General features: G+C 40.5%; 1 protein-coding gene across 9 annotated transcripts in view; it reads right to left on the bottom strand.

Moving 5' to 3' along the window:
- Window positions 1–15,660, bottom strand: part of dmd (dystrophin) — a 1,998,855-nt gene that overhangs the window by 457,265 nt on the left and 1,525,930 nt on the right. For all 9 annotated transcript variants that reach the window (XM_063050913.1, XM_063050911.1, XM_063050907.1 and 6 more), the window contains one exon: window positions 11,883–11,967. In XM_063050913.1, the coding sequence (XP_062906983.1) occupies window positions 11,883–11,967 (85 nt within the window). The remainder of the gene's footprint in view (window positions 1–11,882; window positions 11,968–15,660) is intronic.

Consider the following 15,660-nt stretch of genomic DNA (forward strand, 5'->3'; position numbering starts at 1 on the left):
TATTTCTCATGCTTTCTTTAAATTTACTAGGGCCCCGATTTTCTGCATTCTCTGAATTCAATGAAGCCCTGTTTCCTACAGTCCCTTTAAACTTGCTGGAGTAACACACACAAAATGCTGGAGGACCTCTGCAGGTCGGGTGGGTTCGATGGAGAGGGATAAAGAGCTGACATTTCAGGCTGAGATCCTTCGATCAGGAGTCCAACTTCTGAATTCCATTTATGCTCAACGGGTCCACAGGGGAAATGATTCTACTCTGTACTTAGACAGTGAGAACTAAAAGTTTGTTGAGATATTATTTGGTGTTATATTCAATAATATATCTGTCAGTCCATAACCTTTGGTGCTGGATGAACAGGGGTTTATTGTATTATACATAGAAACAAAGGAATTTGCTGAATTGAATGTGGCCATTTCATCACAGTGGCTAGACCAGCTTCTTAATCACTCTTTCTCCTCTGTTAACATTTCAAAATAATGGACCAATGTATTTTCAAGATAAAGCTGATTGTGAAATGATCTTTTGTGACCAGTATTGATTTGCCTGTGGTGCATGTGTGTGCTGCCATTTGTTTCTGTCACTTTCATTTAGTCAGACTACAGGGAACATCACTAAACAACACTGCATTCAATTATTTATTTGAAATCAACTGCTCCTGGCAATGGATTCAGAATCCATTCAATGTACCAATGCTGCTATTTTTGTTTGCAATCTGGAGTGAATAGCAATATCAATACAGTGGACAGATTTAAAGCTGTATCATTTTTCTCATTAAACTGATAACCTAGAAACTACTTATATTACTGCCAAGAATAACAGACAACAAACATATCATGCAATTGAATTCAAGTTCATTCATTGAACACATCTTGCTGACTTTTCTTTGTTCACCGCTTTGGCATTGACTACGGTCCATTTAAGATAAAGAGGTTGCCACTGGACAAAGGAATCTCACATAAATATTTTAGCGTTGTCTGCAAATGTCAGCAGCAACCATTTCTAATCCAATTTCGGAAACGTCCACAAAAACAATTGCCTTAAACTTTACCATCGTGCAATTTTAAAAGCATTAAACTGAAACACCATTGTTCAGCTAATATTCCACTCTGCATCACTTGTTCATTCTGCAACGTGAAACACTATAAAATCAGAGATGTTGCATGAATATTAAAATAATGCTTGTTCTATTGGGGCTCTGTAATCACTCACAATAGAGGCAGCCTGAATGCTGAAATATCTTTAATCAATTTAAAATAACAAAGGTTCTCTTTCTCCCACATTCCTCAAGTTTCACATTCCTCCAGCAAGTGTATCCAAACTTCAATCATTTCACTGAGCACTTGTTGAGGACTGCTGTCCTCGCTTGGTGGGAGTACAATTAAAGTAATTTCAGAAGGGAAATATACCCAAAATATTTTTAAGTGGTGGGTCATTTACAGAAAACAACTAAAATGTCAATATAAATGTGAAAATTAAGTCCTGTACTGTTTTGAGATAAAGAAAGTTATGACTAAGGATATCAAAACTGCAAAATATTGAACAGCAGTAGTCAAGGTTAACTAGCAGCAGTTAACCACCAGTTAAGTAGAGGGGATTCGATTCTAAAAATGGAAAGTTAAAAAAATTATACAAAATAAAAGAATAGTTGTACACAGTAACAAGGGGGAAAGGATAACTAAAAGAGAAAATAAATCCCGAGTAAGCAAAAAGTGTAAAAGGAATCAAAGCATAAAGCTCTTTATTTGAATGCATGCGACATTTATAACAATGCAGATGTAACAAACTCAATATTCAAGGGTTTGCAAAATACCAAAAGAATAGGCAAAATAGGAAAGGAAGTGAGCTAATTTTGTTACTAGAAAAACATATCAGTATTATGCTGAATAAGTGGATTGCACAAACATGAGGAATCTGCAGATGCTGGAAATCCAAGCAACACACAGAAAATGCTGGTGGAACGCAGCAGGCCAGGCAGCATCGAGGAAGAAGTACAGTCGACGTTTTGGCCCGAGACCCTTCGTCAGGACTAACTGAAAGAAGAGATAGTAAGAGGGATTGTGATGTGGAATAGGGTTGAGTGGAAATAATGAATAGCAAGGTTAAGAAGACAAGAGTAGGCCTTTGGTCTTAAAGATGTTGCTTCTTGAGAGGACAGAGCAAAACTGAGGAAATATCAAAAGCATTAAAGAACGAAAAATGTAATTATTATTTATCATATTCAAACTGTCCAAGGTGCTGTGGAAGAGGAATTTGTGGAGTACATACCTCTAAAATTATTTCTTTAAACAATATTTAACAGACCTACCAGGGAACAGGCTAGATTAGATTGGATCATGTGTAATGAGGTAAGATTAACAAGATGCTGTTGTTTAGGGTCCCCAAGGGAATGGTGATCACAACATGATAGCTTCTGGGTGTAATTTGAAGGAAACCACCCATGGTCGAAGTGCTCAACTTAAAAAGGGCAAATACTAAGGTTTGAAAGTAGAATTATCTGGATTGGACTGTCTTGTCTCCCTTTCTCTTCACCATTTACACCTTGGACTTCAACTACTGCACAGAGTCTTGTCATCTTCAGAAGTTTTCGGATGACTCTGCCATAGTTGGATGCATCAGCAAGGGAGATGAGGCTGAGTACAGGGCTACGGTAGGAAACTTTGTCACATGGTGTGAGCAGAATTATCTGCAGCGTAATGTGAAAAAGACTAAGGAGCTGGTGGTAGACCTGAGGAGAGCTAAGGTACCGGTGACCCCTGTTTCCATCCAGGGGGTCAGTGTGGACATGGTGGAGGATTACAAATAACTGGGGATATGAATTGACAATAAACTGGACTGGTCAAAGAACACTGAGGCTGTCTACAAGAAGGGTCAGAGCCGTCTCTATTTCCTGAGGAGACTGAGGTCCTTCAACATCTGCCAGACGATGCTGAGGATGTTCTACGAGTCTGTGGTGGCCAGTGCTATCATGTTTGCTGTTGTGTGCTGGGGCAGCAGGCTGAGGGTAGCAGACACCAACAGAAACAACAAACTCATTTGTAACGCCAATGATGTTGTGGGGATGGAACTGGACTCTCTCACGGTGGTGTCTGAAAAGAGGATGCTGCCCAAGTTGCATGCAATCTTGGACAATGTCTCACATCCACTACATAATGTACTGGGTGGGCACAGGAGTACATTCAGCCAGAGACTCATTCCACCGAGATGTAACACAGAGCGTCATAGGAAGTCATTCCTGCCTGTGGCCATCAAACTTTACAACTCCTCCCTTGGAGGGTCAGACACCCTGAGCCAATAGGCTGGTCCTGGACAAATTTCATAATTTACTGGCATAATTTACATATTACTATTTAACTATTTATGGTTTTATTACTATTTATTATTTATGGTGCAACTGTAATGAAAACCAATTTCCCCCGGGATCAATAAACTATGGCTATGACTATGACTAATTATGTAGTTTTGTCAGTTTTAGTCTTGGTTTGTCCTGTATAGTGCATAATGCACAGGTTAGTGGAAGAGGTTTAAGTAGCTAAAATATAATACTCAGCAGAAATTTATCCCAGTTGGAAAGAAAGGTCTCAGGGGGAAGATTGACTGAATATGGAGAACAAAAAAGGTCAAGGAAAAGACTATTTTAAAGACAAAAGCATACCAATGTGGCAGATCAGATGACTGGGTATTTTATAGGCTTGAGGAAGGAGAGAATAAAAGGTTAATATGGAGGGAGAAAATTGATTATAGTCACAGCTGGCAAGTAAAATCAAATAAAATTCAAGGGCTTCAATGAATGCATAGAAAAAAAGAATATAGCTTAGGTAATAGTGGGACTTCTGCAGAATGAATAGTAGGAAATAAGGAAATGACAAAACAGATAAATTAATACCTTGTGTCTATCTTCACAGTGGCTAGCAGTGTAAAATATTCCAGAATATTCTGTGTGCTAGTCTCAAAAAGTATGGAAGAACAATCACCATGGACAACAAGTTATTGAAAATTCTAATGGGACTGAAAGCAGACAAAGTCAAGATTGCAGATGAGCATGCACAAGAAAAGAATTTAAGATTTTAGGGATAATCCTGAGAATTATAGACCAGTAAGCCTTATGCCAGTGGTGAGCAACCTATTGGAGATGATTCTTAGAGATGGTATTTCAAGCATTTGGAGAAGCATATGCATGTTAGGGATAGTTGACATGGCTTTTTTGAGAGGCAGGTCATGCCTTCTGAGCCTAATCGAGTTTTTCAAGGAGGTGACAAAACAAATTGGTGAAAGTAAAGCAATAAATGTTGTGTATATGGATTAGAGCTTCACAAAGCTTCCCATTTGATTCATTCAGAAAGTCAGGATGCCCGCGACCCATGGAAACTTGGCTGCATGGATTCAGAATTGGTTTGCCCACAGAAGGAAGAAGGTGGATGGAGATAGGTGACTAGTGGGGTTCTGCAGGGATCTCTTCTGGACTTCTACTCTGATTTTTACAATTGATTTGGATGAGAAAGTGGAGGGGTGACTTAGTAAGTTTGCAGATGACATGAAGGTTGGTGGTGTTGTGGATAATAGAGAGGGTTGTCGTAGGTCAGCGGTCCCCAACCACCTGGCCGCGGACCAGTACCGGGCCGCAAAGCATGTGCTACTGGGCCATGTGGAAACGATGTGATTTGGCAATATGAGTCAGCTGCACCTTTCCTCATTCCCTGTCACGCCCACTGTTGAGCTTGAACGCACGCGAGGTCATTACGCACGCGTCATCCATGTCAGCGCGGGAAGGAGATCAACTCCTTGAGCTTGCAAATGACGGCGGGCTGAAAAGTATGTTTGACATAACATCTCTGCCGGCATTCCGGATCAAGGTCAAAGCTGAAAATCCTGAGATAGCCATGAAAGCACTGAAAACGTTGCTTCCATTTCCAACATATCTCTGTGAAGCGGAGTTTTCTGCAATGAATGCAATGAAAACTAAATTGTGGAATAGACTGGACATAAGGAACCCCCTTTGAGTATCGCTGTCTCCCATCACCCCTCGATGGCACCGTCTTGTTGCAGGGAAACAAGCCCAGGGCTCCCACTGATTCAGCAATATTGGTGTGTTGCAATGATTTTATATGTTCATACGGGGAAAGTATGTGCTGTGCGTTTAATATCCAAACGTTACTTAAAATGTTATGATGCTATTGACTTATAAGTGACTTATATAACCATATAACAATTACAGCACGGAAACAGGCCATCTCTGCCTTTCTAGTCCATGCCAAACACTACTCTCACCTAGTCTCGCCAACCTGCACTGAGCCCATAACCCTCCATTCCTTTCCTGTCCATATACCTATCCAATTTTTCTTTAAATGATACTATCAAACCTGCCTCTACCACTTCTACTGGAAGTTTGTTCAACACTCACTTCAAGCTCCCCTGTCCTCCCCTGATAATTGACTTATCACCATATTCACGCAAGGAAATCATGCACTGTGTAATATAAAATTCGTTAGATAAGCCCTTTTAGAAAGGAAATTGAGTGTATTAGCCACTTATTACCTATATTCCGGTCGTGATTAACACCCCCCCCCCAACAGAATCGCCAAAAATGATTTGTAGAAAAAAATCGGCACATACAAGCATGCGCACACAGGTGCCCATGCAAGGCTTCATGGTCATTGTAGTCTTTCTCGGGGGTAAACACAACGTATTTGGCTGCTACTCTTGTCTGTTGGCAATCCAACTCCTGCACCCGCGCCCCCCCCCCGCCGCCCCCGGTCAGCCGGTCCGCAAGAATATTGTCAATAATAAACAGGTCTGTGGTGCAGAAAAGGTTTGGGACCCCTGTCATAGGTAACAATGGGAAATAGAAATGATGTAGAATTGTGCAGAGAAGATTCAGATGGAGTTCAGTTTCGAAAAGCTCAAAGTGAGAAACTTTGGAAGCTCTAACCTGAAGGCAGAGTACAAGGTTAATGGCAGGATTCTTAGCAGTGTGGAGGAACAGAAGAATCTTGGAGCCCAGTTCTATAGATCCCTCAAAGTTGCTGCAGAAGTTGATAGTTAAGGTGGCGTATGGAGTGATGGTTTTCATGAGTTGTGGGATTGGAGTTCAAAGACTGCTAGGTAATGTTACGGTTCTATAAAACTCTAGTTAGACCAGACTTGGAGTATTGTGTTCTGGTCGCCTCATTAAAGGAAGTTATGTGGAGCTTTGGAGATGGTGCAGAGGAGATTTACCAAGACGCTGGCTGGATTAGATCGCATGTCTTAATGAGAATAGGTTGAGCACTTTAGAGCTTTTCTCTTCAGAGCGAAGGGAGATGACAGGTGACTTGATGCAGGCGTACAACATAAGAGGCATAGTCATAGTCATAGTCATAGTCATACTTTATTAATCCCGGGGGAAATTGGTTTTCGTTATAGTTGCTCCATAAATAATAAATAGTAATAGAACCATAAAGAGTTAAATAGTAGTATGTAAATTATGCCAGTAAATTATGAAATTAGTCCAGGACCAGCCTATCGGCTCAGGATGTCTGGCCCTCCAAGGGAGGAGTTGTAAAGTTTGATGGCCACAGGCAGGAATGACTTCCTATGACGCTCTGTGTTACATCTCGGTGGAATGAGTCTCTGGCTGAATGTACTCCTGTGCCCAACCAGTACATTATGTAGTGGATGGGAGACATTGAGCAAGATGGCATGCAACTTAGACAGCATCCTCTTTTCAGACACCACTGTCAGAGAGTCCAGTTCCATCCCCACAACATCACTGGCCTTACGAATGAGTTTTTTGATTCTGTTGGTGTCTGCTACCCTCAGCCTGCTGCCCCAGCACACAACAGCAAACATGATAGCACTGGCCACCACAGACTCGTAGAACATCCTCAGCATCGTCTGGCAGATGTTAAAGGACCTCAGTCTCCTCAGGAAATGGAGACGGCTCTGACCCTTCTTGTAGACAGCCTCAGTGTTCTTTGACCAGTCCAGTTTATTGTCAATTCGTATCCCCAGGTATTTGTAATCCTCCACAATGTCCACACTGACCCCCTGGATGGAAACAGGGGTCACCGGTACCTTAGCTCTCCTCAGGTCCACCACCAGCTCCTTAGTCTTCTTCACATTAAGCTGCAGATAATTCTGCTCACACCATGTGACAAAGTTTCCTACCGTAGCCCTGTACTCAGCCTCATCTCCCTTGCTGATGCATCCAACTATGGCAGAGTCATCCGAAAACTTCTGAAGATGACAAGACTCTGTGCAGTAGTTGAAGTCTGAGGTGTAAATGGTGAAGAGAAAGGGAATCAAGACAGTCCCCTGTGGAGCCCCAGTGTTGCTGATCACTCTGTCGGACACATAGTGTTGCAAGCACATGTACTGTGGTCTGCCAGTCAGGTAATCAAGAATCCATGATACCAGGGAAGCATCCACCTGCATCGCTGTCAGCTTCTCCCCCAGCAGAGCAGGGCGGATGGTGTTGAACGCACTGGAGAAATCAAAAAACATGACCCTCACAGTGCTCGCTGGCTTGTCCAGGTGGACGTAGACACAGTTCAGCAGGAAGACGATGGCATCCTCAACTCCTAGTCGGAGCTGGTAGGCGAACTGGAGGGGATCTACGTGTGGCCTGACCATAGGCCGGAACAGCTCCAGAACAAGTCTCTCCAGGGTCTTCATGATGTGGGAGGTCAATGCCACCGGTCTGTAGTCATTGAGGCTGCTGGGGCACGGCGTCCTTGGCACAGGGACGAGGCAGGACGTCTTCCACAATACAGGAACCCTCCGGAGCCTCAGGCTCAGGTTGAATACATGGTGAGGGGCACAGGCTTTGAACACCCTGGTACTGACACCATCCGGTCCTGCAGCCTTGCTTGCATTGAGATGTTTCAGCTGTCTTCTCACCTGTTCAGCTGTGAAGCCCACCATGGTGGTTTCGTGTGGGGAAGTGGTATAGTCATGAGAGCAGGGTGGGGGGCTGTGAGGAGGGGTAGGAGGGGAGAGTGGAATATGTGTTGGTTGGGGGCCGAAAACAGATGGCTCATGTGTGGGATGGGCAGGGGCCGCACTGTCAAATCTGTTAAAGAACAGGTTAAGTTCATTGGCCCTGTCCACACTGCCTTCCGCTCCTCTATTGTTAGTTTGCCGAACTCAGTGATGGTCCTCATCCCCCTCCAGACCTCTCTCATGTTGTTCTGCTGGAGATTCCACTCAAGCTTCCTCCTGTACCTGTCTTTAGCCTCCCTGATCCTGGCTTTCAGGTCACTCTGTATTGCCCTCAGCTCCTCCCTATTTCCATCTCTAAACGTCCTCTTTTTAGCGTTCAGGATGTCCTTAATGTCCTTTGTCACCCATGGCTTGTTATTTGAATAACAAAGGACAGTTCTTGTCGGAACATTGCAGTCCACACAGAAATTGGTGTAATCAGTGATGCATTCTGTGAGCCCATCAATATCCTCTCCATGTGGCTCACAGAGTGCTTGCCAGTCTGTCACCTCAAAACAACCCTGGAGCACCTCATAAGCGTCATAAGGCATAGGTAGAGTGGACAACCAGAGACTTTTTCCCAGGGCTGAAATGGCTGATATGAGGGGGCTTAATTTTATAGGAAGTGATGGGGGGGGGTGGATGTCAGAGGTAGGTTTTATTCAGAGGTGGGTATCAGGAATGCAGTGTTTGGGGGTAGTGGCTGAGGCTGATGCAATAGGAACATTTAAGACAGTCTTACATTGGCACATGAATGTAAGAAAAATGGAGGGTTATGAGCTGTGTAGGAGGAAAGGTTGAGAATGATTATGGAGTTAATTCATATTTTTCAGCTCTACATCGTGGGCCAAAGGGTCTGTACTGTGCTGTACTATTCTGTGTTCGATGTTCTATGAGAAATATGTCAGCACAGTTGGAAGACTGGGTACCACGTAGAAGACAGAATTATAATAGACCATTCTTTAGCAAACAGGAAGGATGCTAATTAGTGGAATGTCCCAAAGTTCAATTCTTCAATACTCTCAAATACTTATAATCACTATTAATAACCACAGGAGGATAGAGTACAAGGTATTCACATTTGCCAATGACAAGAAAATTCATGAGAGGGCATCTTACAATGAAGACATCTGGGCACGTCAATAGGATACTGATTGGTTGAATGAGTAAGTGAGTACTTGGAAAATGAAGTTTAATGTAGGAAAGTGTGAGGAGGTGCATTTCAGTCAGAGCAATCCTCAGGAAGTCTATGATCTAAATGGAGAAAGAATATAAATGAGCCAAGTACAGAGTGAGTACAAAGTACAGCGATCTCGGGCATGGATTGCAAAAGGTAAGGAGCAATGATTAAGAAAGGAAATGACATATTGGCCATTGCAAGTGCTTTGGAGTTCAGAAACAGGTAGGCATTGTTACTATTGTACACAGTAATTGGTGAGGCTTGGAGTATTGTGTACAGATTTGGTCTATAATTTAAGAAATTGTACATTGGCATCCTTAAAAACGTGATCATTGAGAATGATGAGGCAGGCTTAAAGGGGTAAGTGCCATCTACCTATTTCATTCTTTCTTACAAATGAAAGAATGGTTTAGAAAAAAACTTGAGGCAACTTTGCAAATGTTTTACCCCAACAATTAGGGACACACAGGCCAAAAGCGTTCACGTACACTTCTGTAAGTGTTCATGTACACCCACAGACTTGGTCTCCACCACAGTCTGTGCAGAGTATTCTACAGATTCACTACTCCCTGGCTAAAAAAAATCCCCCTTTACCTCTGTTCTAAGATGTCGTCCCTCAATTTTAAGGCTGTGCCCTCTAGTTCTGAACATCTCCACCAGAGGAAACATCTCTCCAAATCCACCCATCTAGTCATTTTAGTACTTGGTCGGTTTCGATGAGATCCCCCTGCATTCTTCTACATTCCAGTGAGTATAGGCCCAGAAATACCAAACACTCCTCATATGTTAACTCCTTCATTGCCAGAATCATCCTTGTGAACCTCCTCTGGACTCTCTCCAATGACATCGCATCCTTTCTGAGATGGTTCTTTTTACTGAAATGCATTATCATACATTTTCCAACACTGTATTCCATCTGCCAGTTTGTTGCCCTTTCTTCCAATTTGTTTTGGTCCTGCTGCAACCGCATTACTTTCTCGGCACTACCTACCCCTCCACCTATCTTCGCATGATCCGCAAACTTTGCCACAAAGCCATCAATTCCATTATCTAAATCATTGACAAACAATGTGAAAAGTAGTGTCCCAATACTGACCCCTGAGGAACATCACTCGTCACCAGCAGCCAACCGGAAAAGGCCCTCTTTATTCCCACTTGCTGCTGCCTGCCTATCAGCCATTCCTCTATCCATGCCAGAATCTTTCCTGTAATACCACGGGATTTCATCTTGCTAAGCAGCCTCATGTGTGGCAGCTTATTAACTGTCTTCTGAAAATCCAAGTAAATGACATCCGCTGCCTCTCCTTTGTCCACCCTGCTTGTTACTTCCTCAAAAGATTTGCCAGGCAAGATTTCCCTTTACAGAAACTATGCTGACTTTGACTTATTTTATCATTTGTCTCCAAGTACCCCAAAACCTTATCTTTACTAATAGTCTCCAACACTTTCCCAACCACTGAGGTTAGGCTAACCGGCCTATATTTTTCTTTCTTTTGCCTCCCTCCCTTCTTAAAGAGTGGAGTGACATTTGCAATTTTCCTGTCCTCCAGGATCATGCCAGAATCAAGTAATTCTTGAAGAATCATGGCCAATGCTTCCGTTATCTCTTCAGCAACCTCTCTCAGGACTCTGAGATGTAGTCCGTCTGGTCCAGGTGACTTATACACCTTAAGACCTTTGAGTATGCCTGGCACTTTTTTGTTTGTAATAGCAATGCCACTCACTCCTGCTCCCTGACATTCATGGACCTCTGGCACACTGCAAGTGTCTTTCACGGTGAAGACAGATGTAAATTACCCATTAAGTTCATCTGCCATTTCTTTGTCCCCCATTAATACCTCACCAGCATCATTTTCCAGTAGTCCAATAACAGTTCTCATCTCCCTTTTTCTCTTTATATAACTGAAAAAACCTTTAATAACCTGCTTTATATTCTTTTAAGTATACTATTCTGGGCTGTCAGTGTCTTTGGCACCAACTTACAGAAACTAATGTAAATAAATCATACAAGATAAACTAATTTTACATTATAAATAAGATTATCGTCAAGTTAGGAAAATAATTCAGGACCTTTGCTCTCATGGAATTTAACAGCCAGCTAATTATACTGAATAAATAGATACTGGAGGAGAACTTCAATTGAAATTACATAAACTTTGCCTTAATTTAATAAAAAAATAAAGCAAGTTAATACAAGTTCTTCTAAGCAAGGCAGCAGGCCAAAATATGCACATTATTTATGTGTAATTACAGTAGTCTAATAAATGAAGTTCATGTGATTAATGATGCTTTGATCTGGGTTTGCCTACAATGCTCTTCTCATCGAAGGAGCCAGAGGTTGAAACTTATCCTTTGGGTTTACACTCAATTTGCACAAAGCTGCATATAAAGTGTCTTGGAATGCTTTACTTGGTTTAAATAAATGATTTTACAAAATTCATGTGCAAGGAAGTTAAAATGTAGAATCCTGACCAAGGTAGAAAACTACTAGTGAGATAATATTGAAAAACAAATCACCTCTTGCAAATTAAAAGTGAATCCTACCAAGATTCTGAAATGACTTCCAAAAATCATGATGGGTTTTCCAATTTCAAGGTCCATGGTCAAATACTGCTTAAGCTTTAAAGAGGTACTTATTAAGAAGAAATATTCTATTCAATTATGGTTAAATTAGTAGGAACAATTAGATCATCTAATTATCAATGAACACAATTCCTAATCCAAAAACAAGGTCAATTAACTTACGGACACCAGGCTGATGCCTTTGTTTCAGGTCGTATAATAACTTGTTGATCGTCTTCCAGTCAGAATTCAGGTTGTCAATTTTTCCCTAAGATAAGTAAAAAATTCATAGCTGAATGATCTAGCACATGTATACTGGTATTGCAATGCTCCATCACCAACACCTGTAATTTGCAAATTATAAACAACAGTTACATTTCCATTATATGAAAATTAGATGGCAGCATTGCAGATGTACTTTATAAGATAAGCTCTAATTCAATAATTCCAGGCTTGCCTGTTGTGTCTTCTATGGGGCAAATTTTCAGCTTCACTCACTTAGCCTGTGAAGACAACAATCTGTTGCCCAAATTATATTAAATCCAACAACACTGTTGTCACTTCAACCATCATCTGATGAGATGGCAAGTGGCAGACAATTATTGACCTCTTCTTTTCCTGTCCACAACAATTACTTCATGAAGCAATCTACTTCTAAATACTGAATAGCAATACGACAGGCATTAATTTTAGATTTATGCAGATGTATTACATACTAATGTCACCTCTTTAAAGGCAATGGCTTTGGATTACTCTAGCTTTCCATTCACAAAGGGTAAATGTTCAAAATATCATAACTTTGTTTTTCTCATTTCAGGTAAGTTCTTTCAAGTATTTTATTTTATACTAGCATTAGCACTTCTTTCTTTCAATCTACTATTTCAATTCCATCACTTAATTTTAAAGTGTAAATGGACACTGGAAGAAAAATAAAATCGAGGTCATAGCTTTGAGCTTGTTCTGCATCAAAAGAGGTCAGTATATAAATCTCATTGCTGATTTGAGATCTTCTCATAATAAATTCAAATATATAATTCCAAACATTTCTAAGATGAACTCTAAAAATACTTCAGTTTGTGAAACATGAAAGCCCGTTCAATATGGCTCATAGATGGTGCGGAACAGGGGTGACTAATGCTAAAGGATCGTGAACAAAAAAGAAAATAAAAAGACCAAAATCTAAAAAACATATTTCTCAATTGTGTAAACACTGGAGGATTACATTGGGAGTAACCTTTCTAATCCATCATAATTATGTCAAAAGATTCAGCTTCGTTGCATGATAATAATGAAATAATTCCTAAGTTGAGTCCTCATCTTCAGGTAGAGGATTTCAGCAAAGCAACATAGGCTTCATTATTATTTTTTCTTACATTATTTCTTTAAATAGAGATGTTTCAAATAAATTTGGGAAATGTTTATTTTTAAAATTAATTGAAACCTCTTTTCTGGTGGAAGTAACATTTGGTGTTGTCTGTTACAGCTATTAAAAGAGCAATGTGAAGCATCTCCACAGGAAAATGGCATGAAACACCTGCTTCCAATGGTTGGAGGAGACAGGTTGATTAATTTACCTCATAACAGTCTGATGTAGTGCTGACATGATGCGGCAAGTATGACTATCAGGAAGGAGCCTCGGCTTTAAAGAGGTCTCACATTTGGTTAGTTGAGACATATAAAGCAATGCAAAGTCATAAAACATGACATGGTATACATAAACACCTCTTAACTTGAATGTTAGCTATATCTGTGCAGCTTAAGGAAGTGAATATCCTTAAATGTTGTTTAGTTTTGAGTAACCGATGGATGACTATTTGTTGAAGATGCATGGAGTGGAAAACTGTGGTCCCAATGTCAGGCCGCACGTACTCAGATAAAACAAAAATAGGCCTCACCCAAAAAAAAGAGAATATTCATTTGAATACAACACACACACAAAATACTGGAGAAATTCAGCAGGACAGAAAACATCTATGGAAAAGAGTAAACAGTTGACATTTCGGGCCGAGATGCCTTGGCCTGAAATGTCGACTGGTTGCTCTTTTCCATAGATGCTGCCTGCACTTCTGAGTTCCTCCAGCATCTTGTGTGTGCTATTTCGGATGTCTAGAATCTTCTGATTTTCTTGTGTTTGTGATATTCATTTGATTAGCAACTTTCATGTCTCCAGAATACCCTGCTGTGTCCCAACTGTCAAGAAGCACCTTTGAAGCGCAACTACTATTGTTACAAAGAAACACATGCAATGGTTCATGCACAGCAGTAGGCCATAAACAGCACAGAAGTAAATAATCAGACAATTTTAATGCTGGAAAAGCCATAAATGATGCCCATTGTTGGTGGAGTGCAGCAAAGCAAATTATTTGAAAATTCTTAAGTAAAATAATCTAACATAATGTAATTTAATAATATTTTTGTAAAGGTTGTTCAGTAGGAACATTTTCCATTGTCATTTGAAAGCCCTGTGTTTATTATGCATATCAATTAGAGTAATTGAAAGTGAAAAATATCGGCTAAGATCAATATCAAATTTTAGTTATAACTGATCCAGGTTAAGACTGACAGATGGTCTTGAATCATCATCCTGCTAAAAATATAAATGTGCTTCCTTTGTTAATGACTCCATATTGTCACAAAGTCTGTATAGCTGCAATTTAGTACTGTGCATAAAGCAGCATTAAACATTCCTTACTTTATCAGAGCCATTTATTGTTTTACTAATTAATTCAACTTTCTTCCCCCCGCCCCAGTACATTGTTGTTTGCTCATTGGAATGAAGAATCCTTGCATCAACAGATTATAATTAATCGCTTCTTCAAAACCCTAAGTTGATAATGAATTTAAGAGTGCAACAAATATTATCCTGCAAAAAAGCATTGTTTCCCAAATTAGTGCATTAATTTATGTACATAAAGATTCTGACTGTTTTAATAACTGCCACACATGCAGGTTTAATATCAGGTCATTTTTGTTGAGTTGCTGCTTGAGGGAAATGATTGTGCATGAATTGGCTGCTGCATTTTATACATTACAGCAGTGATAACATTTCAATCAGAAAAGATGCACTGTTTAGGTGAGTTCTCAAATCATGAAAATCACAATTAAAAATCAAACAAACTTTCTTTCTTTCAAAGCTGAAATCATCTTGCAGCATTCATAAGAATAAAATCGACTTAGCATCTCAAATCTGCATATTCCTTGGATGTGCTTAGCACTCTTCAGGGTATTCCACTTCTGCCATTTAATCTGTTGAGGGAATGCTCTGTACTCGTATCCTTTGATCCTCAAAGGTTGAGAACTGAAATGCAAGTCATTCATCTTGAAACTCCTCTTCTCAAGTGTGGCCAGCAAGCATGCAAACATAAATTTCCTCTCTACTCCATGAGAATATGTTCCACAGAGCATTTCATAATCCTCAGTGAAGAGCTAGTCCTGTTTCTGACTGGTTGGCAGATCGCTTTGTACATTGTGTTTTCTGTAGCAATAGACAGTACCAAAGGGGTCACTTTCAGTCCCCTTGGGCTTCAGTAAAATCAAAATCACTTGTATTGCACAATCAACAGCCAAACAATTTAAATTAGGCTGAGTTTTACTTGTCCCTGAGCGCAGTATATGAATATAGTGTTTATTTAAGAAATGATTGTGGCATGGTATGACTCTTCATTGACTGCTGGAGCCAGATATTGCAGTTTTAGTTGAGAATTATCATCTTCAGCAAAGGAAGTTATGCTTAAAACTCTATTTATTTGGTGATGCAAACAGAAACACAAAAGAAAATGGACTGAATTGAGGAATTTTGTTGCTTGAGAGAGTAGCAGGTCTGTGAACTGTTGTGAGGAAACTAGAGAATGCAGTTCTATACCTAGATATGTTGGTAGGCAACGGGCAAGTTTGATATGCAAGTGAGATCAAGAAGCACATGCAGCCTCAGCGAGTAGAGCTGGATATGAAATGACTGATA

The sequence above is a fragment of the Mobula hypostoma genome, chromosome 6 (genome assembly GCF_963921235.1).
Source record: "Mobula hypostoma chromosome 6, sMobHyp1.1, whole genome shotgun sequence".
Taxonomy (NCBI): Eukaryota; Metazoa; Chordata; class Chondrichthyes; order Myliobatiformes; family Myliobatidae; genus Mobula; species Mobula hypostoma.